Raw genomic sequence first — 26,723 nt, forward strand, 5'->3', positions numbered from 1 at the left:
CTAAAAGGCATACTAATGAAACACAGTGGTCTTCTGTCCTCTGACCTCCAATCGCAAAGCAGTGACAAATACTTGCAATTCTTATACAGCAATTTCTTTTTGTATTTACCTTTATATTTGTAAGTATGTTTATACCAGCTCCTGTTCCATCAATTAAGAAATTTCTATTGACTTTCTATGGTAGATGAAGATTAAATTCTTTTCCATGCCCCTTTCCCCTCCTTCTGTCTCTAGCTTGTCAATGTAATTACCAGTATTTCAGTTTGGGTTTCAATTAATATTTGTATTTATATGAAAATGAATACTTAAATATTGGCCTTTGCTATCCATGTGGCATCTTATGATGCCATGTGCCTTGTGTACGTTTATTTTCTCCAAATTAGTAGGCTTTAGTATAGCATGACTGGGTGGCAAGACACCCTTTCTCATAGAAGATTCTCAAATATCAGTATCTGTCATTTTTTCTCTCTGGACACTGTTGCTCAAGAGAAGGATTTTCCAGTTTCCTGCTGTTGTGTACAACCCTGTCAGAGGTCCAGACACTGGTTGGAAATAGAGGGGTGAGGATGTTACCTACACACTTTTTCTTAATCCTTCTACTCTAACTTTAGTGTCTCTATTTTAACCACAGCTCTCTGGTTCAACCTCTTCCAAGAGAAAGCCCCTAATCTTCTGTGTGGAGGAGGGGCAGGTACTTGGCTGCATGTGGTGAAGGTGGAACCGTCAATTTTGGTTTCAAACTGATGATTTCCTATGTTCCACCCTTCCTTTCCAAGTTTTTCTGAAACTCTGAAAGCAGCCCAACTTGCTTCACATATACATATACCCCTCTGTAGGCATTTAAGGTTCGCCTTTACCCATTCTGCTAAGTCGGGTACGATTCCCCTCATCTTCTTTCTGTCTTCATATATTTCATTGTAAGTCAAAAATATCTCCTTTGGTGACGGCTGATATTCTTCAGGAAATATCCTGTCTTTTCTGCCTTAGATGACAATCCAAGTCTGAAAATCTGAAGATCAGAAAGATGTTTATCCAAGAAAAATTATATTCCTTTCCTTGTATTAAGTAAACTCTAAATTACTGCCTACTGCCAGCATCTCCTCATGTACTAATGCCTAATGAGTTAGAATGGAAAGTTTAAAACTCTTGTATATTATGAGTCATTTTCAGGTTAATGATTGGTTTGTTTCCTGAAGACTCCTGATGTAAAATTGATTCCTTTCAAAAAAAGGATTCTTCCAGTAGGCAAGATAGCCTTTTCTTCCTGGTCAGGAAAGGATTTGGATTTGCTAATGGGAATCTCACCTTAAAAATCGTTCATCCCAAGGACCAAGCTGCTCACACACATGGGGGGAAAACTCTGGCTTTTAGTTCACCTCATTCTTCATTTTGTTTTCATCTTGGTTCAAATGTCATCCCAAAGGAAGCTTGCCCTGATTAATATCTTGCAGTTCTCAATATGTCAGCACATTTTTTGAAGCTACCTCTAGCCTTTATGCATACATTAGCTTATAATTTATTCTTTTAAATTGTGCTCTGTGCCTTGTCTTTCCCACCAGATTCTGTATGAGAGCATGGATTATCTAATTTTCAAGCTCAGCTCAAGTACTCAACCTACATTTGCTTCTCCTTATAAGAATCTACCCATATTTGAAATAGTCTAAAAGGAGTTAATAATGACTTACGTTTCTCCTTTCAGAATCACATGTAATACAAAATAATTTAGAAGCAGTTATAATAAATTTTTGATCTGGTATCCCTTCCAATATTAGTATCTTCTATCATACCACACACTAAAACAAATTCCAAAAGAAGAAAAAAGAAATCCTTAAGCCAGATTAGAAAAAAATGCGGAACACTGACCTATTCTCAGGCACTTTCTAAACCAAAAGGCACTTTTTAAAAGAAAAATCACAAAGAAAAAAATAAATTTCACAATATTAAAAATACAAAACTTTTACACATAAAAAAATCGTATGTTGAAAATACATAGGTTTGTGTGAGAGTATTCATTGTACCATGGTTTCTAGAAACAATCTTTCTTTGCAACCCATAATCTGGAAACCTAACTAAGAAAGCTATCAATAGAAGCTTGGTTACATAATTTATTATTCTGATAATGTGGCTATTTGTGTTATTTATTGATCTAAAACTATAACATATTGATACAAGAGAAAACATTAAAAATCAGCATGTATGATGTGATTTATGTGATTTCATTTTATAATTTAGAAAAATATTTTGACATGTATACCAACTATTAACATTGATTATTTCTGGATGGTAGGATCAGGAATGTTTTCTCTGTTCTTTATTCATTCTTTTCTATACTTTCTAATTTTTTAAAATAGATATGTATTTATATTTTTAAAATAAATTCATTTTGATTTTGAAAAAATATCATAATAAAACAAAGTGTAGATGTCTCTTGTGGGAGAAGGAGGTTGTATGTGGAAGGAACAGGGAATATATGGGAATTCTGTACTTTCTGTCCAGTTTTGCTGGGAACATAAAACTGCTTTAAAAAATAAAGCTTATTAATTAAAATCAATGTAAAGAACAGGAAAATATTTATAAAAATAAGACAAATAAACATTAAAAGCATCATTTAATGAAACACTAACTGTACTCTCCATCAAAATTCCAATTAAAAAGTATAAGAAATATTTAAAATATCTACAGAAGAAACACAAATGATCAGTAACATTTATAACATATTCAATTTTACTATTATTCAAAAACTAGCACGACAAAACCAGATACCACTGCCAAATATTTACTGCATGCCTACTCTATAACAAATACTGAAATCCATCCTTTACATTAAGGAACTCAATCCTATAAAGTACTTGTAGAGGTTTATTTTCTTTTCTCTGTGAGGTAAATATTAAGTTTAATGACTTGCCTAAGGTCACCCAAGTAGCCAAGCCCAGATACAAATACTACTTAGTCCACCTCTACTGTGCAATATTGCCTCGCATTCTTTTTTAAAATATCTCACTTCTTCGTTATGTTATTTACTAATATGGCTACATATACCGTGATTAGAAGTTAGTGTGGTACTTAAACAAGGTAAAACACATTAATACCCTTAAAAGGATCCATAGTCTTAGACCAGCAATTCCCTTTTAGAAAGCTCTATTAAGAAAACAATCAATAATGTAGATTTAGGTACAAAGTTTTCGTCATATGATTACTGATAATGGTTAAAAATTGGAAACATCTTAAAAGCCTAATAATTATTGTACATGCAAATCATTTAATAAGTTTCTGTTTTCAGAGTATTTGCTGATATAGAAAAATGTTCATTAGATGAGATATCAAATGAAAAAGCAGACGCAAAACTGTATATACAGTATAATCTCAATCACGATATAAATGTATGGATACATACACATGAAAAGGGACTGAAGGGAAGTATGTCAGACGTAAGAACAGTTATCTCTGGATGGTAGTGGCACAAGAAACTTTCCTTAATTCTTCTTTGTATTTTCCAAATTCCCTGCATTGAGGATGTCTTACATAATCACAAAAATACAAATGTTCTTTATAAAGTACATATTACTATCAAGTACATTATTGCAACAATCCTTTTTCTGCTTTGCATATTTTTGTTTTCTTTATTTATAATTGTAATTTGCCTATGATCTTTCATTTTTCAACAAAAATTTGGTATATGTGCCTGCACATCATTCTTTTTCTGTGTAGAGCTCACACTATGTTCCTAGAACTAGTAGTTTGCAAAGTTCAAAGAGTAAACTTACAAGTTTTCTGTTAGTTTTGAGATACATTCGTGACATGACTATCCTGTGCCATATACAAGGATAATAGACTCTAAAGCATTTTCATAAAAAATTTAGGCAATTTCTGGCTTTACAGAAGCATGAACTTTCCCCTGTATTTTTATATACCAGTTATATTGTATAATTGCACTTGCATGAAATATATTTTACTACTATAACTCAGATTCAAATGATAATTGCTTTCAAAAGGAAATATGATATCTTAATTTTTTATTCTTTTAGGTTCTAGTTTGACTTTTGGTAACAATTAGCAGAGGCCAATATCAGTCTCCTCTTGTAGAAAATGTAATTTTTATAGTATCCCAACCTAACATCATCTAAACATGGAGGGAAAAAACAGTTCAACCGGGTGTGTGTTCTTCACTTCAATTAAACTCACACAGTTGGATACCTACTGTTGCCAAAACAGTAATATAATTTATACATTATAGTCCACACGGTAAAACTACACTAAAAGTCATTTAACAATATTTATAACACCATAAAGTACAGTGTTAAAATATATGAACTGCAATATGTACCAAAATTATAAAATTTGTTTCTCATCATCAGTGATTAAAACCAGGATCATTGCTCTACCCTCAATACTCACAACCCTGGTGACAGATTAGAATTCAAATCTTAATGATCAATTTACAATTAACAAGATAGAAGTGAAACAAATTAAACCAACCATTATATATAACGAGACCCCATGGACTCCCATTGTTCCTCTTAATTACAAAACACAAATCAGAAATACACAATGGGCAGGGTTAGACATCAGTCCACAAGCCTAGCAACCCAGAAAGTGACAATGACAGAAAAGAAAGAAGTAAACCCATGCCGACCCTGGTTCTATCTCTATCTTGTTCTTTTCAATGTGCAAGTGGTGAGAAGCTAAAACCTAGCACACACTGCTCTCCCCTCTGCAGCTGGCAGAGGCTCACTCCTCGCCAGCGCCCAGTCCTTCCAAGCTCTTCCCAGGCCAGGTGTTAAGACAGCACTGCAGACCACACTGCAACGTTTTACTGCTGATTCATCTAAGTGCGTGGGGAGAGAGAACACTTCCTTCACTTTGATAAAGAAAAATCACAGTTGTACCAAAGACATTTAAATAGCTCCGTTTACCTCCCTCAAAAACAACCCCATAACTGTAATCAGCTCTCAGAGTACTGGGAAATACAGAAGGAAGGGTAGCGAAAGTTTACGTGAGCTTCAACTAAAATCAGACAGAATGTCTGCCTGGTGCCAATTAAAAGCAAGATGGAATTAATTCTCTTGCCTGATGGTCAAAAACAAGCTATGTAAAATGCACAGAATCAGCAGCTCATTTTTAGTTTTAAAATGGGACGTGCCATTCACAAACCCCGGGGTTACAAGCACGACTACGTGCAGCGTGGAATACACACAGGGCGCAAACTACTGTGCTAATCACTATGGAGGCTTCCAGGAAACAGAAGTAGTTGTCGCTGCCATAATGCGACTTAGGGTCTGCTTGGGGAGAAAACACATACAACAGACACAGTACCATTTCAAAACATTTTCACAGAACAACAGAGCAGCCTAGCGCAAGGCTGGGGCAGAGAGCAACGGTGTAGTGCACACCGAGCCCAGGCTGTCAGCTGTCCCGTCACTCTGCATGGGCTCCAGTCAAATGACTAGATCTGTGAGTTAAAAGCTTATTTTAAATGGTAGAAATCCATTTGTTTAGTTGGCATTTTGAATAACAAGGCTCTTAGAGTAATGTTGCTAGTAACAGAGGAGGGAAAAATATGTCTTAATTATTGCTCAATACAAAATAAATACACTTACTTTCAGGAAAAATTGTACTCTAATACTCTGAGGAAAAGCTGGACCAAAATTTCCATATGGATTGCATAACTATTTTGGAGACTGAGTTTCCACAATGACAAAACTTTAGAAACTCCAAGGTTTTCCTTACCTTAAAGCACAGGGCAAATGATTTATCCCAAGAGTCTGGCATAGGGTATGCAGGGGCACAGTCCTAGAAGGCTTCTTCAGGGTTGACTACATTAACAACTTGTATTTTAAAAGAAACAGTCTGAGCCCTTCAAGTTTTATAGGTGCTTACAAAGCAGAAGGTAACATCAAAATAAAATATTAAATTGACATGAATGAGTTAATGAGTTGTTGAAAATGTCACAGTAGGAACCAGGGAGAAATGAAACTGGAACTAAAAGAAATCAAGAACAAACAACCCTAAAACCACAATTTGTCCTTTCCACTACTTTCCTATGAGGTACACAAATTGCACTTTTTGTAAGTTTTAGGGGCCCTTAAGAGTTTTAAAAATAGCAACAATTTATCAAGTGTTTACTAGTTGCTAGGCCTTGGTTGAATCAAACTGTAAAGTTAGAATAGCTGCCTATTTTAATTCATCAGATTTACAAAATACAGCTAGATGCACATTTTCCTGATCTGGCCTTTTGAAAAAGGCTTGCATTGTGGCATAGACTTATTTCTGTCAGCCTATGACAGTGAGACTTTCCCTGGCAAAGACAATAGCTATGTGAAGTGATACCCAAATTACCAATCAAGACCCTTAAAACAATGCCACCAGTGAAAACAATAGCAGCTACTGTGTATTACTGTGTGTCAGACATTGTGCTAGGCACTTGATACATGTACTTATGGGTACCTATATATGTAATTCTAATCCCCACAACAATCCCACACAATGTGGCTTTAGAAATGTTCTTACAGATGGAAAAGCTGAGGTTTGGGGAGATTAGGCAATGTATCCAAGGTTACAAAGCCCCAGGTGGTAGAGTGTGATTCAAAGCTAGTTCCTCTGAATCCCCACGTGCTCCTGACTGCACACTGCCTGCCATCAACAAAGGCACAGACTGGCATCAGAAGTCAGGTCAGGATGTGGGAGCAGCACCACACCTATCTGTTGCATTCATTCATCATTCATTCATTAAGAGCCATCTATGCGTCAGATACAAAAGAATACATCCAATTTACAAAGTCGTATTCAGCAGCTGGAGGAATGAGAAGCAAGAGGAGCTGTAGAGGTGCTGAGTTAGACCAGTACAGGCTAAGGTGACAGATGTAGAGGAGGAAAAACAGGGCCTAGGGGCACAGAGGAGGTTAGCTGTGTCATCATGCCCAGGATGCTTACTTCTCCACGGGAATTTAAAGGTTAGTTTTTCCTTCCCAAACTTTCCCATCATTACTACTGTGGCTTGAATTTTCTTTAGCAATAGATGTAAAATATTGTAATTACTGTAAGAAAGAACATATACTTTGGAACCAGAAATACCTAGGTTAGAACCCTAGCTCTCCCACTCACCAGTTATTTAAACGGTTTTGGTTTCCTTATCTGCCAGTGAAGATAATAATTCCTATCTCAAGTTGTGGTGAGAATTAAATACCAAGCACCTTTTTGTCTCTTTTATAGATTAAATTTCCCTAATTATGTCTCCTTGGAGAGCAAGATCAGTAATCATTCACAAACCAATTTTAGACCTAACACATTAATATAAAACCCAGATTAATATAATTTTATCCCTAAATGATAGAATCTGGCTTGTTTGCTTCTAACAAATTACTTTTGGACCTATGTGCTGCAAATCAAATATTTCTGATTAAGTATAGCTACTGTTGATATTTTATGGGTCTCTTTCATGACAAAATCATTCGGTTTTCTAGGTCAAATTTCCTTGAAATATCTGGTATTTTGGCATACAGGTTTTCCCCTACCAAAATACAATTATCAGTATATGCTAGGAAGGTGCACATGTCAGAGTACATTCTTGGTGGTTACAGGAGCCTCTGCCTTCCTGTGAGCAGGGAGAATTGGATGCATGAGCCCTGTGATGCCCCAAAAGAATCAGCGATGGGGATTCTATCAGCTAAGATGGTTTGTTGATGCAGGATCCCAAGATGGAGCTCAGAGTGATCAGATATGCTCTGATTCTCCTGGAAATCCTTTCTGAATGAAACATCTAGGTTAGTAGTTTGTTTGCTGAGCCATATTTTCCTGCTCTCAATAGATCTAAGTGAGTTTTGGAAAAATACAGAAGAGAAGACTCACAGGCTATTTTTTCATTAAGTTATAATATAAGGCAATATTTGACATCAGTTACGTGAATATTGCCTTCTACAGTTCAATTTAAAGTGATTCTGTCCAATGTCATTTGTTTACAAAAGCAGAAGCTACAGTCCAAGTGGGTCAAATAAATTTGTCCAAGATTATACAGTTACTGCCGGAGCTGAGATGAGGACTCGGGCTTCTTGAAGTTTAGAATATAAAATAATTTATTCATTGAGATAATCTGACTAGAAATTGTGTAGAAAAAAGCCATTAAGATTCCAACCAATGGATTTATAAAAGAGTAGTATGCCTATAAAATGAGTGATGGCTGTTCCATTATAATATAACAATTTGAAGAGAAGGGAAGAATAGTTTTGGTTTATTTATTTCAAAGTACCATCTACTTTCATCTTAATATATACCCATTTCATCTGTTATCATTTAACCTAAAGATAGCTTTTGTGTTCATGGTGAATTGTAACAATAGATTAAAATGTGTTAACCATATCCATGTAAGATTTTATAACTGCTTGATTTACCTGCATCCTTATGTTATTACCATATTGATCCTTGTTTTCCGAAATTTCAGTTTTCAATTCTAAACACTAAAAAGTCAAATAATAGTATATACACATAATTGAGAAAAAACATAAAAGTGTATGGACAATTAAGAAAATGTCCATATGGAGAAAATGTTTGCAAAGTAAACATTAGCAGATACCTAATTTTGACATTAGACTATACAACAGTATAAATGCTGTCTTTTAAGGAAAAATTAGTCACACAAACAGTGCTCTTGAAAGTATTCCATAACATCACCTACCTGCTTTTTTGAGAGATTTGTTCCAGTTTCTTGGCTAATGTACAGCATTCTTCCTTTAACTTTGTCAAGAATGTATTCTGGGAGGTCAGCAACAGATACTGTTCATTTTCTAGAAATAACAATAAACCCCCACCAACATAAGATGTTTATGGTTGTAGCTCTGCAGTGCTTCCATACGTAGAGTGATAAGGTGCTTAGACCCTACACATTTCCTGTAAGCCACTAGATCACCTCCAGTGTCCTAAGTCAAAGGACTGATCATCTGGCAACACACTCAATCTTTTGAGTCATTTATTTTCAACATAATTATACACCAGAAACATTTTTCATCATACCAGCTTGGTGTAACATTTTAACATGTTAATAAAGTGTCAAATACCTCAAGTGGAGTCATAGATGCTTATATCTTCGTAATATGCAAGATATTATATTTTTATTTTGACAATTTTACTATAAACAGAGTGTCAAAAATTCTCACAACCAGATAATTCAAAACTAAAATCATCGAGGACTTCTCTTCAACACTGTAATTCATGCTTTGTTTCATATTTGCACACATGGCTTCCTACCACCGCCGCCCCCAATCCTGCATATACTTCTCTAATTATGAAGGTAAAAATGTGTATTTTCTTTAGAATTTTAATTTCATTGTCAACAGCATGAGCTGCAGTGGAGATCTAGTCAAAGACACTGAAAACAGTGTGATTTGTGTGTGTGTGTGTGTGTGTACAAGACAAAAGGAAATGTTCTTAAGGTGGTTCTAACACTTAAATACACTCTAATCTAGTGCTTAGTTTCTACCCAAGACTCTGATCACTTGGATCATGCTAACAGTGAGGGCAAACAATAATTTATCCTACAATTTCCTCTTTTTATTTTAGTGGAAGAACATCTACTAAACCTGGTGAATTTTCATTTCTTCTGGCCAAATGCTGTTAGAAGAAAATCTCTACTGAGAGTGCTAGAGGGAATTGTGTGAGTCAATATGACATTTGCCTCTTCATAAGTAAATAGAGTATTTAATGACTTGCATGTTAGCAATTTTTCACCCATAGGATAAGAAGTAATTTTTTAACTCTATCATCAAATACAATATATTAATACATTAAATTATATGAAAATTACCTCTAAGCATAAGTTTTAAGAGTCCTTTAATTCTTTTCAATTTTATCCAATAACTGGCAAAAAGCATATAGCATACAAATCAAAACAAATCCAGGCACTAAAATTAAGCAACATTTTTCTGGAAGAGACAGGATCAATTAAACTTTTGTTTTAATAGTACAATCAGTGTGGAGTATGTGGTGTGGAATTATAATGACTGACACTGTCTTGTTTTGACTAACACTGTCTGTGAACACACAACTCAAAAGTGAAAGAAACTACATAATGCTCTGACTGAACAAATCAAACTGTCTATTTTCAAAGTGCATTTTACTTTCAAATTAAAGGTAAAGAGTTACTGGCCAACTCAGTCTGCAGAATAGTGCCAATGTGATGAAAGATGGCAATTTTTAGCCAAGCTGCCAGCTGTGGTCAATGCCTTGTATTAGTGAATTTTAACAGCAGTTGTGAGAACTTGAAGAATGCAAAGGATTAAACATCACTCTAGATTGGGTTGGGGGAGGTGGGGAAATCATACAAATGCTAAAAATGTTCGAAGCTGCAAAGATTAAATAAAGGAACATATCAATTTGGAGCCACTGAATTACATCCAGCTGCGACAGTGAATTAAGAACCGATTAATGGCTAAAGCTTTTCTCCAGTTTGGATGCTGAAGCAAACTCATTAGGCTTTTAGAGCAGCTATAATGTGTGTACTGTGGGAACTGTTCAATGCTATTCAGGAGACTCTAACTGTAAGCTCAGAGCATTTCCCGCAGAGCTTCTGATGCTATTTTCTTTATATAACATGTGTGCCTGAAAACCCAGCCAAAAACAAGCCCTTTGTTTTTCTACTTTGTTGTGGTCTCTCTCAGCTTTACGTTTCTTGAACACAGGTAAATAAACTCATAATCCAGATGGTGCAACAGATGTGAGAGCAGCACTCTGAAATCAACAGACAGTGGGCAATACTTTCCATTTTCTCTTTTAAACGCTAACTAATATGTAATTCGGAATCTCCGGTGTAGTTAGCATCTGCTCCCTTCGGCCAGCCAAAGGTTACAGGTGTTCCTGATGTCATTTCACAGTAAGGCGTGGGCCTGGCTTGTGAGCGAGTGCCCAGGCTCTAATCTTTCCCTACCACCTACCAGTTTTGTCATGCTGGGCCTCCATTTGCTGTATCTTCTGTGTCAGCTCCTGCTCTCTTTGCTGGGCCTGAAGGGCTCGGGCCTTTGCTTCCTTGCTAAAGCTCTGCTGAATGCTATCTTTTTCCTGTCTGCAAAACAGAGAGGAGACATACAGAAATTTAACCTGCAGATGCACAAACCCCCATCCTGTCCCCTATAGACCAGAGCTGATACATAGTAAATTGTTAAGCATAAGAAGACAATGACCTTTCTATTTACCCTCCCCCACTTCAGGGGGAAAACCTAAACAACCTTTCAAACGATGTTAAATGCGTGCCATCAATCCAAATGGACTAAAGTACGCAGCGTCAAAAAAAAAAAAATCATAACTAAATAATGGTATTTTGTAACTTTAAAGCACAAACCTTTTTTTCTCTAACATTCTTAATGTTTTACACTACCAATGAATCCTTCATCTTCTGAATGGTCAATATTTCCTAAAGATACTGGAATTCTAGGAACAGCATGATTAGATTCTTAATTTAAGCAAAATTTAAATTCTTAAAACTAAGCTTTGCAGACCACTTCTGTTTTTACTCCTAAACTTAAAATGGAATCTTAAATATAATGCAGGAGACTCTATCTAGAGGCGAGTAAATGATTCCGCAGTGCCACATGCATGTTTTCACTAAATATTTTCACACATCAGGCCATATAATGTGAATATAAATATGAATATGAATATGAATAACTTCCCCCAGCACTTCATAATAAAATCCCTATTGGGTCACATTGAAAGAAACTGCAGGATGAAAGGCTTCTGTAGTGAGACAACGTCCCATCGTACTGCGATAGCCCTTGACCTGTCCCACTGGGTCAGCAACCAAGCATAGTGGCTCCAACAGAGAGAAACTTCCTCAACAATTAGAACCTGGGGAATGCAAAGGGCCTCATTGCTGGCAGCACTGTGGATACTGACACTGTGTGTGTGCACGTACATGCACCCACACAAACACACACACACACACACACACACACACACACACACACATTAGGAAGGTTCTTTAAACTCTAAACATGGGCAAGTGATATGAGGGCGTCCTTCAATTAACTGACTTAGTTATTTCAAACTCCTGATCTCCGTGTGGGCATTTCTCATCCATGCTGCTTTAGTTTACTAATTGAGATATTTACTGCTTAGCCTTTGCCAAACTAAAAATAAACAATTCCATAAAGCTATCACTACTAGTCTATGTACCGCTGTGGAACTTCAATTCAGTAGCTTCTAATTATAAAGCAACATAAGGAAAGCCTGTATTAAAACTGGTCAATGCATGTGGTCATGCTGTAATGTAAAATTCTGGAATGAAAATACACCCACACCTCACTCAAATGGAATCATCGGGGGTCCATGCTAAATGTGAAATTAGGTCCTGTCTGGTACTTTTAATAACAACACCTCCCCCTGGGATGTGGTCCAGGGTCTTTCCTTGCACTTAGTTCCAAACTAGCATATTACAACAAATGGACAGTCAGACGAGGCTACTTTTGGCCTCCTCAGTCACGCCACGTGTTTTCTGGCCATGGATCACTGCACGTCTCTTCCTCCTCCTGGAATGCCCTGCCTCCCACCCACTCAATCCCCCTGCAAGATGTATACTGCTACTCCCTTAAGGCCTAGCTCAAAATTCTTCCCCTCCCCTTCTCATCTCCTGAATTAACTATTCTTCCCTCAATAACCTCAGTATATACTGGGTACATCCTACAAAGATAGCATTGATCAGACTTCAGTTATTGTTTTACATGTCTGTTTCCTTCATCGTCTTTGTCTCTCTAAACTCTCAGCCCAGCTCAGTATTTGGCACATAGGAAGTGGGCAGTGATACTTTCATGATTGGATGTTCTTATATTCTTGTCACAGGGTAAAGGAAGGCTGCTATCCTTAAGTGTAGCTGAAGAATCTGCTTAAGTCTTACATGAAGAGGCAAAAACTTTTCAGACAAGTTAGAAAAAAGTGCTTGGAAGAGAATGGGTCTAATGGCTCTGCCAGCTGGAGACCCTGCTGCTAAAGGAGTCAGCTGAAAAACAGCCCTGTAAACTCTCACTGAGTAACTATCACCAAGTCAGACCCCGAACTGGGGCAGGAGACAAAGGTAGGGAAATCTGGGACTCTGCAACCCCTAACAATTGGGTGACATAAATGCATTCTCCAAAACCAATATCCATTTGAGAGTGAAAAGGGGCACTATTAATGATTATTCCAAGATAACAGTTATAACCGAGACTACCCATCACAAACTGGTACTTACAGTTCCCTAATGTAAAGGGGTTGTCAGTCTCACCATCAATTTTTAGAATAAGTTGCCTAATTACTGATACTATAAATTGACTATAGGCCGGGCACGGTGGCTCACACCTATAATCCCAGCACTTTGGGAGGCTGAGGCAGGCAGATCACTTAAGGCCAGGAGTTAGAAAGCAGCCTGGCCAACATAGCAAAACCCCATCTCTACTAAAAATACAAAAATCAGCTGAGCGTGGTGATGCATGCCTGTAATCCCAGTTACTCGGGAGGGTGAGGCAGGAGAATAACTTGAACCTGAGAGGTGGAGGCTGCAGTGAGCTGAGATGGTGCCACTGCACTCCAGCCTGGGTGACAGAGTGAGATTCTGTCTCTAAATAAATAAATTAAAAAAATAGACTATAGATAAGAACTACTGTCATAATTGTAGTCCTTTTTATAAAATAAAACAATTTAAAAGACTTCTACCAACACATGCTGAATTACACATCAACTTACGTTTCTTGAATCCTTCCTCAACTTTCACTCTTTGTGGGAAACTATACATTATGTTTCATCGCCTAGAAACATGACAGAGTCTTGCCTTTCTACCTCCTTTCCCCTTCCGCTTTCCTATGTTGCCTTCTCCCTCCTTTTGTAGGTTCTTTCTGACTTGGTAAGCTTTTTATAAAATCCCAGAATGTTAGAACTGACAGGGAACCTCAAATGTGTTTCAAAAAACCCTTTCACTTTACAGTTGGAAAAAGAAAACCTACTAAAAAATCCCTAAGGGTCACAAAGAATTTAAAGTCTGCTTATAGTTTGCATAGTGAATGATTTAAAGGCAGAGGTAGGATTAACATATTTTTATTTAGGGAGACCTATTTTATAATACTCTAGAGCAGGAGTATGCAATCTTTTGGCTTCCCTGGGTCACCCTGGGAAAATTATCTTGGGCCACACATAAAATACACTAATACTAACACTAACGATTGCCGATGAGCTGGAAATAAAAAGGAAAAGGAAAGAAAATCACACAAAAAAATCTGACAATATTTTAAGAAAATGTATCAGCTTTATATCGGGCTGCACTCGAAGCTGTCCTGGGCCGCCAGCTGGACAGCTAACGCAGCTTACGGCCTGGCTGGCTTTGAATGCAGCCCAACATAAATTCATAAACTTCCTTAAAACATTATGAGATTTATGCATAGGCATTTTTTCTTTCGCCTTTTTAGCTCATCAGCTATCATTAGTGCTAGTGTCTTTTATGAGTGGCCCACAACAATTCTCCTTCCAGTGTGGCCCAGGGAAGCCAAAAGATTGGACACATCTGCTCTAGAGGTAATACAACAATGGATTGAAAAAATTAATAAACAGCACTTAGGTATTGAAGTAGGGACTAGAGAGAATCTAAATCAATTTATTAAATATTTATCATAACTCTCTTATGGAAAGGCACTCTGCTAGGCACTGGGTCAAATAAAGATAAATAAGACATGCCCCTTGCCCCTAGTAGGGAGTTCAAAATGGCCAAGAGATAGTAGGTGGTAAAATACTGCATAAGAAAGATACAAGGAGAAAATTTAGCAAAGCATAACAAAATGAGGGTCAAATCCAGCTGGGGGTGAGAGCCTGGTGAAGGATAACCAAGCCAATCTCTTCAACTGGTTTGCTTTAATTCCCTCTCAAAACATTGAGTAAAAAGAATTGCTTGGTAGTTATGGGCTGAAAGATTTATTCACAGTCACCCAAAACCAGAAACAACTTAAATGTCCATCAAGCGTTAACTGGATAAACTGTGGTGTAGTCCTACCGTGGCCAAAAAGGAGCATTGTTACATACAGCACTTGGCTGAACCTCCAAAGCAGTACACTCAGTTTAAAAAACCCAGACACCAAAGACATATATTATGATGTCATTCATAGGCCACTCTAGAAAAGCAAACACTAGGGGACAGAAAGCAGATACGTGTTGCCAGGATTTGGAAGTAGGAGAGGGGTACCAGGGAGCAAAAGGGCACAAAGACACATTTTGGGTTGATATAAATGTTCTTCTATGTTACGACTATTATCTTTCCACAATTCTATATATTTGTCAAACCATATTTACCTGCACAGTTAAAAATTGGCAATTTTAAAATTATATTTAAATTTACCCCAATAAAGCTGATTTTTGAAAGGAGCAAATCAGTGGCTCACACCTGTAATCCCTGCGCTTTGAGAAGCTGAGGAAGGTGGATCACTTGAGCCCAGGAGTTCGAGACCAGCCTGGGCAACCTGGTGCACTCCCATCTCTACGAAAACAATACAAAACTAGCCAGCTGTGGTGGTGCGTGCCTGTAGTGCCAGCTACTCAAGAGGCTGATACAGAAGGATCAACTGAGCCAGGGAGGTTGAGGCTGCAGTGGGCCACGACTGGCCTACTGCACTCCAGCCTGGGCAACAGAGCGAGACACTGTCTCAAAAAAATTAAATTAAAGGAGCAAAGGAACATCCACCTCTATTCCCGAAGTTATTCACATCACCTGTAATCCAGGCATATGTAGGCCATATCAATGTTTTCTTCATAAAAATTCAGAATTAAAAGGAGTGAACATGTACTGGCTAGGCCTCAAACACAGTCTACATATACATGGAGGTACAGTTACTCCTTTTTTCCAATTATAGTTCTGGTTGACTGTATTTTCTAAAATTGGTGACAATGGTATTTATCATCTCATTGTTTAGAAATGGGACCAAAGCATTACTTTACATTGTTGATACACAATTTTTTCATATCGTTTATTTTAAATCTTGCAATTAAAAAAATGTTCATGTCAAAGAGCAAAAATGACTTGTTAAACAGATTTTTAAAAGTACATTTTCTAATGATGTTAAACTGAGCTCAATAATGACCTTGGGACAGAAACCATGACAGCCTCAAGTCTGAGAACAAGGACCTGGCACTTGTGGGGTTGAGGCACCAATCTCATCTTCCATGTTCCTGTTCACCTTTTTCCTGATGTCTGAAGTTCCAGTGTGAGATATACAACTCTTTTGGTTAAAAGGTGTTTCCCTTTTAAGATAAAATATTGACAGCTTTGTGAGAGTAGCATATTGGTATGAAAAAACTTGTGAGAATATTTATAACATGCTTACTGGCTGAAAATCATTAAGGAATACAGATAGCAGCGGCGGGGAGGTGCTGGGTGCTGAGTGCTGATGTGAGTTTAAACACAAGCTGTACGTTTGTCCCAGTATTGGTGATATTAGCTTTGATTGCTTGGTTAACATCATTGGTGTCCTAGAAGATACTTAACGACTGGCCTCCAGCGGGTAGGAAGTCCCTTTTTTGTAGTGTTTGCCAATTTTCAGTGCAGACACTTCCACCATGCTCTATTTTAAGCGCAAGTTGGGAAGAAATACACACAATTGGCTCTCATGAGCTAGTAGAAATCAGACCCACCACAACAGTAGTTAGGTGAGCTCTCCCAGGCTTCTCTACTGTAAAGTTACCGCTTTCCTCTTTGTATCAAGTATGTGCAAAAGTAATTACTTTTAATAGCAAAAATCACAATTACTTTTGCTCCAACCTTAATGTGCTCCAACAAATTAAGAGGTAATTTGTTGGGATATGCTGAGACTATGCAAACGTCCTCTTCTTAGTCCAACTCTCACCTAACAGTTTTACATCCAAAAGTGATGTTTTTGGTCCATCATTCTTTCTCTATTTTTCAGTTAACATTGTGTTATAAGAAGGAGCTTTCCCTTCTCTCACATTTATTAATTCATTAATATCAGCATACAGTCACAGATTCATATCTTATTTAGTGGGTTATAATCCATTATAATCATTATTTTTATGCTCAATTTATCCTGGATTTGGCCAGGGGGAACTCTTTCAAGGTGGTTCCTATGTGACATGTCTCTATTATTCTTGTATACTTCTTGGCTTTCTGTCTCCACAAAATGTTGCAGGCTTGTCTTGTATCTGTCTTGGAGTCAGCACTTGACCAAGCAGCTCTTTTTGTGCCTTTAATGGAGAATGCTATTTAGAAACCAAGACCTGTCACTAAGTGGTACTCATTGCTACCCCAAAATCATTGCTACTAGGTCACCTTAGTAGACTGGACATGAATACACATACAAGTGTATAAATGTGAATATAAATATAAATATTTGTCTGTATCCTATGTGAACATACACATACACATTCATACTGGTCTTTCCAATTATAATCCAACAACATACAGAGAACCATGTCTCCCTTTTTTCCATAATTGCAATTTTTTTCCTCAATAGTAAGAAACTTGGTTCCTATTATCCTCGACATACTTATTCGTTTGTTCAAACTTGGAATACACAGAAAGTAGTTTCAAAATTAATAACCTACTATGGAAAGCAAATCTACTAGCAAATAGAATTAAATATTTGCTTATAGTTTTGTTTCTTTTTGCCTTGTTTTGTAAACAAATGTATACGTACTTTTTGAGTTTATTCTCTTTGTGCTCTGGGAAGATGACACCTTGAGAGGCAATGGAGTACAGCCAAAAACTCATAGAGCTGGAGGGTCAGAGTACAACATCTACCACCTTATTGCCTGTGTGGCTATAGACAAATCACCTCATTCCTTTAATCCTGGGGTTCTTCAACCAGACAGAACAACAAAAAATCCAACCTTAAAGGACTAATCGTTTTAAGAAGCTACCATTTATTAATGTTTACACATAAGCTAAGGTCTTTATATGCATTCTTTTAATCTTCACACCAACCATACAAAGTAGATTCTCTCAGTATCTTCACTTCACAGGTAAGGAAATGGGGGCCTAGAGAGGTTATATAATATGTCCAAGTTCTTTAGATATTAAAGGTGACATCCAGGAATTCCAGGGCTATCTGTTTCTAAAGTCCACAGTGAATCACTATGCTTCAATCTCTTCTTTTATCAGGGATGTAGAGAAATCAGAGAAGGTTGAAAGGATAACAAGTGTCTATTTCAATTATCTATATGGGAATGTGCCTTTTAATAGCCATATTATCCATCTTGACAGCCAAATCCCAAGCTAGTTCTCCTACTTCTTTCCCTGTTGTCTCCTAAGCTACTGGATTACTTTCTCCTATAGTGACACCGTCAATTAATTGTATCCTTCTCAAAGAAATATATTTACCTTTGTAAAAACACCGAAAGGCCCCACAAACACATCTCCTGTCTCAAGTGGTCAAAGACTCTAGAAAAGGTAAGTCATGTGCATCAATCTGGAATGTAAATCCATGGAGAACAGGAACCTTTGTTTTGCTCACTAATTTATCCCCCAAATCCGGAATAGTGCCTGGTATACAGTTGTTTGGTCACTGAACATTGGATGAATGAATAAACAAACAAATGAATGAATGAGCAACTATCAAAAGACAGAAAGTACTAAGTATCCTCGTAGGTGTAAGTATCATCCTGTCTACTGACTACAGTAAGAGAATATGATAAGATAATCCCTATTTTTGCCAAGAATTTATTATTATCGACAATAAAACAAAAACAATAAAACTGGTAGACAGCATGATGTGTCCCTTGTTTGACAAGAATCCAAATTCTATGCTTATTTACTGCTAACAGGGACTACATTCCCTTATTTGAGCAAATGTGGAACTACTGAGAAGAAACACAAAGGAAAACACAGGAATGGGATTCTGGAATCTCTGCTTCCTTAAGTATGCAGAAGACTTAATGGCATCATACATATTTCCTGGAGTAAATTACTTCTATTTTCTTCACTGCAAAGTATGTCAGAACTTTAAACACGATGTTGAAAGATGAGTTATCAGATCAGAGAATGAGTCACTTCTAGGGAAGAAAGCAGAAACAGAAAGGAGGTCAACTTCTTTCAAGGGAATATACACAAAAGAAAGGAAATATTTAACAGAAACATCTCCAAAAATAATTTTCCCTCCAAAAATGTTCTTACAGTATCTCCAAAATAATTTGGAAACTTACCTTCAAGGCAAAAGACAGTGTAGCAGACTAGATATTGCCTGTTTCTATTACATATGCACAGCTCCCATTTACTTTTAAAACAAAACCGCAGACTGACTATCAACTGCAGTTACTATAGCATCATGTCTGTCTTTTCTATTTTAAAAGGCACATGCAGATGCACTGACCTCTCTATTCTTCATAACATTTCTGTAAGGCAGGGAGATGGAACAGAGATTCCTGTTTGGTAGATAAAGTATCTCAAACTCAGGGAATTAAGATATTTTTCTCAAAGCCATGAAGCTAGTAAGTAGCAAAGCTGGAATTTGAATCTGTCTTCTCACTCCAAGTCCAGTGTTCACTCCATTCCATGGCACTGCCTCACATGATGGGTTTGTTTAATCAAACAGTGTATTGCGCATCCCTTCAACAAATACTTGGGCAACTACTTTGTGCCAGCCACAAAAGTATGGGGATGCATCAGTGTGCAAGATGTAGACCATGCCCTCAAAGAGTTTATGGTCTAGGGAATAAAATAAGCGGGTTTTTTTTTGGGGGGGGGAAACAAAACAACTAATGGTATAGTAAATATTAAAGTAGGGCTAAATTCCTGCCATTATACAGGAGAAAAGGATAGGAACTGGGGAGTAGCTGGGGACAGGGAGTAAGGATTTCGGGAAGCTTAAAAAAAATTAGAAGCTTAAAACATGAGTAGTAATCTGCCATTGAAAGAGCACGAAGATGACTACAAGTGAAGCGGACGGTGTGTGCAGAGACCCAGGGTGCAGAGATAACCAGGAGCCCTGGGGGGACTGCAAACAGTGTTGGCATGCTGGGTGCTGGAGGATGTATGTTGCAGGGTAGCAGTGTGCGGCTGGTGGAGGGGAGGTTATTGAAGAGAGATGAGACTTGGAGATGTAGGCAGGAGCCAGGAAAGGAAGCTATTTTTAAGGCCCTCGTCCTGAGGGAAGTAGGGAGCCAATGTAGGGTTTTAAGCAGCGGAGTGTTGTGATCACACTCGTGCTTTAGAAAGATCACTCTGGCTGCAGTGTGGGGAACAGATGGGGAAGGGACAACATTAGAATCAGGGAAAGCACTTATTACTACAGCAATAGTAAGAGCAATTTCTGTAATGTTTCTTTAGATACAGTAGATACCATAGGTAGATATTGAGGCTGAATAGCCTCAGTGCATTTGACAATGCACACTTTACTTATTTTCAGCCTTAAAATGTTTCCATAGCTCAGCGTGCCCGATGCATTAAGTGACTGCATGGGGCAAAGTTCCTGTGACATAGTAAGGCACTTCCACATCCTACTGTACAACCCCATGTGCCCAATTCATCACACAAAATAATAAGGACAAATACACTATTTTACCTAAAATAAATTCAATCATGATTTGACATTTATATCTTCATATTTTCAAAATTCATATTTTCCATTTCAATTTATCTACATAAAATAATGACTTTGATTCATTCTTGGCTTTCTTCTCTGAAAAATATCACTTGATCTACAAATTCCCCGTAGCTAATCCCTCTGATGAGTAAGTTCAAATCAGGTATCAGTAAGATCAATATGTACATAGGGTCAACATGTATTCTAGCAGCATTGCTAACATGTCAATGGAAACGCATTATTATCACATTGTAGTACAGCCAACTGAAAAGCTCCTATTCTGTCATTCCAATGTTTTAGGAGCTAATTTCTAGGACATATTAAATGGGGAACATGTTGGTTCCTTTGTGGCTATAAAATTTATTCAGAAATATGTGTAAAAGTAAGAATTATAATTACTAAATATATTTTTATATTTTATCTCATGACAGAGTAATGCATCATTTATCTAGAATGTCAAGAAAATGCTCCACATGTGAGAATTGTCTAGGTATTAGATTCATAGAATTCTGAAAATATGCAGTAGAAACATGTCTAAAATGTATTAATTATGTCTCTGCTTTCTTAAGCAAACTATACCAAATATAATAAACTCTCCTTAATAATTAATGTTAATAATTTAAAACATGGTAGGCCCACTTACTGCTGCTATTCCTTCTGCTAGTAAGTGCCTATGCGTCATTGCTCATTGCTATATCTCTAAGTGCCTAACAGAGTGGCTGAAAACAGAAGGCACTCAATAATATTTATTGCAAGAAAGGTCTCAGATGTTATGCTAAAGAACCGAAAGCATACTTATCTTCTTCTTATAATTTTTTATTGGTTGTTTTGCTGTGATTTGCTGCCATGCTTTTTATTTTAATTTTTTTCTTTTTAACATCTAAAAGTGCATTAGGTTAGTTCCACAGACGGTGCACAGAAAGTGCAAGGGCTTTGTGATAGTTATTTGCTTCTTCAAAGTGCTTTTTAATTTATATCTCAATTTAAAGCTATATTCAAACTAGAAGTCTAAGTTTGGGCCAGGCGCGGTGGCTCGTCTGTAATCCCAGAACTTTGGGAGGCCAAGGTGGGCAGATCACCTGAAGTCAGGAGTTCGAAACCAGCCTGGCCAACATGATGAAACCCTATCTCTACTAAAAATACAAAAATTAGCCAGGTGTGGTGGCAAGGGCCTGTAATTCCAGCAATTCGGGAGGCTGAGACAGGAGAATCGCTTGAGCCTGGGAGGCAGAGGTTGCGGTGAGCCGAGATCGTGCTGCTGCACTCTGGCCTGGGCAACAGAGTAAGACTCTGTCTCAAAATAAACAAACGAAAAAGAAGTCTAAGTTTGAGTAACTGGGGAACTGCTGTGATAAAGATAGTAGAATTTTCATTATTGCTGAGATGGTGTGCCTTTGGTCAAACATCCACCGTGCATGTATACAGAAATTAGTGTTGTAATCTATGGACTACTAACCTTGGCTTGGCAACAGACCACTGCAGTCCATTTTTAAAGTTTGATTGGGATCTCTGCAGCGTCTCCATCTTTGCGCACAATTCGGGAGGTAAAAAGTACTACATTTACAGAAGAAAAAACTGACCTGAGCGCAAGTTTTCAGACTCCTATTCCACTATTCTCACTCTTCTAATTAAGAAAATCATTGTTCTTGACACAATAATTAAGTCACTTTCTTCATCAAAACATTTTGCCTTTTAGTCATTTTATGATTTAACATTATTTCTCTTTGACTTTGTAATACTTTCTTGTGACTATTTTTATCTATAACCTTCATTTTTTCCTGCGCTTCAGTAACATGTGTCTGCTGGATCTTTCTCTTCCTCTAGCCATTTCTTCGTCTTCATCCCCACCATTCCTATAGCTCCAGAGCTGCCCTTTCTATTCCTGGAAATCTGCTTCTTCCAGCATTTTAAATCTATCTTCAAACTCATTTCCACAAGGCAGCCTGCCCTCAGCACATCTAAACCAGAGGAGGTTGTGTTCTGGAACATAAATACAAGCAACTGAAATCCTAAAACACCTCTAGAAACAATGGCATTGCTTTTGGCCTTTATCCCTTAGCATGTAAGCTCCGTTGCCAGCAAGGCATTTGTACACAAGGAGGAAGAAGTTTAGAGAACAGCCTTTGGTGTCTGCTAGACTTAGCATCAAATTCTCCCACTTACTAGCTGTGTGCCTTAAGTCAACGGTCCCCAACCTTTTTGGCACCAGAGACTGGTTTCGTGGAAGACAATTTTTCCAAGGACCAGGGTAGAGGCGGGTGGTTTGGGGAAGATTCAACTGCATGACATTTATTGTGCAGTTTATTTCTTTTTTTTATTTCTTTTTTTTTTTTTTGAGATGGATTCGCTCTTGTTACCCAGGCTGGAGTGCAATGGCGCGATCTCCGCTCACCGCAACCTCCGCCTCCTGGGTTCAGGCAATTCTCCTGCCCCAGCCTCCTGAGTCGCTGGGATTACAGGCACACGCCACCATGCCCAGCTAATTTTTTGTATTTTTAGTAGAGATGGGGTTTCACCATGTTGACCAGGATGGTCTCGATCTCTTGGCCTCGTGATCCACCCGCCTCGGCCTCCCACAGTGCTGGGATTACAGGCTTGAGCCACCGCGCCCGGCCTTGTGCAGTTTATTTCTATTATTATTACACTGTAACATATAATGAAATAATTCTAAAACTCATCATAACATAGAATCAATGGGAGCCCTGAGCTTGTTTTTCTGCAACTAGAGAGTTCCATCTGGGGTGATGGGAGACAATGACAGATCACCAGGGCTTAGATTCTCATAAAATGGTGTGCAACCTAGATCCCGCACATGAGCAGTTCACAGTAGGGATAGCGCTCCTATGGGAATCTAATGCTGCTGCTCTGACAAAAGGCAGAGCTCAGGTGGCCCGGGACTGGGGACCCCTGACCTAAGTGAGTCACATAAGCTACGACTCAGTTTTCTTGAAGGAAAAATTAGGTTAATAACAGTACCTATCCTCATAAGACTATGAGGATATCATATATAAAGTGCTGTTAGCACAGCACTGACATATAGTAAGTTAAAATATTAATTAGTACCATATTACTATTATCCTTATTTCCTAGAAGATGACTGCTCAAACTGAAACAATCAGTGTAGTTATCTGAAAGCCAGCCCTGAGGAAAGGATAAGAATTTTCCTCAATTTACTGACATAAGCTACACAGGGGGAGGTGGCATTGCACAGGGGATGTGGGCTTGGCACACACAGGGCTGGGCTTGAGCCCTGGCTCCCCCATGTGCTAGCTGTGTTACTTCAAGGCTGAACTTCGTCTCAGTCTAAGCCTCGGTTTTCTCATTAATAAGATGATATTATCAGAATTATGTGAGAACTTCATAAGGCAACTGGCAATATCCAGCCCAGATGACCATTTGAAAGGTTCCTAAATTGTCTAAATCCAGTTAACAGATTGACACCTAGTTATTTGTCAATTTTATTTTCAACAACTCTTCAACATATAAAGGCACAGATGGGACAGTAAGATATAGAAGAACTTATTATAATGTGATGCTGGTACATTTAATCGTTCATCTCTTCAAGTAATGACCAGTAAGTGGTATCTTCCTCTCTCCTCCTCCTCCTCCTCAAAGTGGTGATTCTTCAGAAAAAGACTAGCCAATAAGAGGCCTGGCTACTGCCTCCAAAATTCAAGAAAATGATGACATGATTTTCTTGTTTTAATAAAATATTTCCCATTTTTGTAGAAACAGAATTCAGGGATTAAGCTCATGGGAATCTAACTGCATCTATGCTGGGCACCCTGGAAAGCTGGAAAACTGGGTAACAAAAGTCTAGGGCTGGTGTGGCAGCCACTGGCCACGTAGGACTAGTAAGCACTTGGAACATGGCTAGGGTGGATCAAGATTCACTGTAAGTGCAAAATACACAAAGGGGTGTGGAGACTTATGAAAAAAAATCAAAATTATGTCAATAACGTGTTACAGAAATCACATGTTAACAATACTATTTTCTACACAATGGGTTAAAGAAACTATGTTATTAAAATTAATTTCACCTGTTTCTTTTACATTTTTTTTTTTTTTAGATGGAGTTTTGCTCTTTGCCCACACTGGAGTTCAGTGTCACAATCTCAGCTCATTGCAACCTCTGCCTCCTGGGTTCAAGCTATTCTCCTGCCTCAGCCTCCTGAGTGGCTGGGACTACAGGTGTGCACCACCATGCCTGGCTGATTTTTTTATATTTTTAGTAGAGACAGGGTTTCCCCACATTGGCCATGCTGGTCTCAAACTCCTGACCTCAAATGATCCACCCGCCTCGGCCTCCTAAAGTGCTGGGATTATAGGGATCAGCCACCACGCCCGGCCTCCCTTTACATTTTAAAATGTGGTTATTAGAAAATTTCAAATTATGTCATGAAATATATTTTATCGCCCCAACTGTGTGTGTGTGTGTGTGTGTGTGTGTGTGTGTGTGTGTGTTTTTTTTTTTTTTTTTTTGAGACGGAGTCTTGTTCTGTTACCCAGGCTGCAGTGCAGTGGCATAATCTCGGCTCACTGCAACCTCTGCCTCCCAGGTTCAAGCAATTCTCTGCCTCAGCCTCCCAAGTAGCTGAGATTACAGGCGTTCACCACTACGCTCAGCTAATTTTTGTATTTTTAGTAGAGACAGGGTTTCGCCATCTTGGCCAGGCTGGTCTTGAACTCCTGACCTCGTGATCCACCTGCCTTGGCCTCCCAAAGTGCTGGGATTACAGGCGTGAGCCACCGCACCCAGCCCATATTTCTCTTGGACAGCACTGGTCTGAATGTTACTCCTTTGTCTATCACCATATAGCAAAGCATCATTTTAAATCCTGATTGCACAAATAAAAATAATTAGGTATCCAAAACCACTTAACATAAATGCCTCATGAAGATATCAAAATTCATAATTTTCAAGAACTATTAAAATTACCTTTTTTAAAAACTTTGATAAGTTTCTCATTTAATTCAGCCACTCGCCTGTTACCTGAACAGAGAAACAAAGGAGAAGAATTCTGGTAGAACACTAGGAGCAACTGAAGCTGAAGTCGTCACCATCGTATACCAAAAGGACACTTTTTTTTTTTTGTAAATCAAATTTGGTCTGAAGCAACTCCCAAATACATATTCACATTTAAAATTAAATTACAAAGCGCATGAAAAAGTTAATCCATATAGCCAAGAAGGCAAATTATTTTAAAAGTGTTCAGTTATGTACCTAGATTGCAGACTTCTTCCTAACAAATGAATGAAAATAAAATTGGAAACTCGTCATTACTGGATAGTCTTTCTATAATTTTTAAATGGCAAACAGATTCTCTGAGATTTTCCCCACGGATTTCTTTCCTCAATCTCTAGTAATCATCCTCATATCATTCATTACTTGTTTCTGGTCAGAAAGGACTACTTTCAAAGTTCATCAGGAGGGCCTTGTAGTCATATTAGCTTGTCAATCAATGTGTCTGTCAGTTTGGTAAGCTATCCCACTTCCTGGGGAGTTAATCTGTTGCCTTTGTAGTTTTTGCTTATTCTCAAACATTTTCTGCACCTTGAGGAATACAAATAAGCTGGTGAATGTTTCAAACTTTTATAAAAATTGCTGGAGATACCAGGCACAGTGGCTCATGCCTGTAATCCCAGCGCTTCGAGAGGCTGAGGTGGGTGGATTATCTGAGGTCAGAAGTTCGAGACCAGCCTGGCCAAACTGCTGAAACCCTGTCTCTACTAAAAATACAAAAATCAGCTGGGTGTGGTGGTGGGCACCTGTAATCCCAGCTACTCAGGAGGCTGAGCCAGGACAATCACTTGAACCCGGGAGGCAGAGGTTGCAGTCAGCCAAGATTATGCCATTGCACTCCAGCCTGGGCAACAGTGCAAGGCTGTGTCTCAAAAAAAAAAAAAAAAAATTGCTGGAGTTGATTTGTTGGAGGAAATGTAATTTGAGAACCCAGAAAGTAGGGTGGGTGGGTAGGAAAGCCAAGACCACACACAGTAAGTCTTCATGACAACAATTCCAGTCGTTATCATTACAAGACAGTTATTTATAAAAAACCTCATCAGTAAAAACCATTTAACATAATTATAAATTATAGGCACCTCCAAGTGTATTTACAGAAAAAAGAACACATTCTGAGTACTAAACTTCTCGACTCCCAGAGCTTACTGCCCAGGAGTTGATCCATTTCTTCATAA

At 38.0% G+C, this 26,723-nt stretch overlaps 1 protein-coding gene across 6 annotated transcripts in view; it reads right to left on the reverse strand.

The window, feature by feature from the left end:
- SDCCAG8 (SHH signaling and ciliogenesis regulator SDCCAG8) overlaps positions 1-26,723 on the reverse strand; it is a 251,444-nt gene that overhangs the window by 76,051 nt on the left and 148,670 nt on the right. For all 6 annotated transcript variants that reach the window (XM_017531944.2, XM_017531938.2, XM_017531937.2 and 3 more), the window contains 2 exons: positions 10,920-11,047; positions 8,669-8,777 (listed from right to left, as the gene is read on the reverse strand). In XM_017531944.2, the coding sequence (XP_017387433.1) occupies positions 8,669-8,777; positions 10,920-11,047 (237 nt within the window). The remainder of the gene's footprint in view (positions 1-8,668; positions 8,778-10,919; positions 11,048-26,723) is intronic.

This window comes from Cebus imitator, unplaced genomic scaffold, assembly GCF_001604975.1.
Source record: "Cebus imitator isolate Cc_AM_T3 unplaced genomic scaffold, Cebus_imitator-1.0 Scaffold75, whole genome shotgun sequence".
In the NCBI taxonomy this organism is placed as follows: Eukaryota; Metazoa; Chordata; class Mammalia; order Primates; family Cebidae; genus Cebus; species Cebus imitator.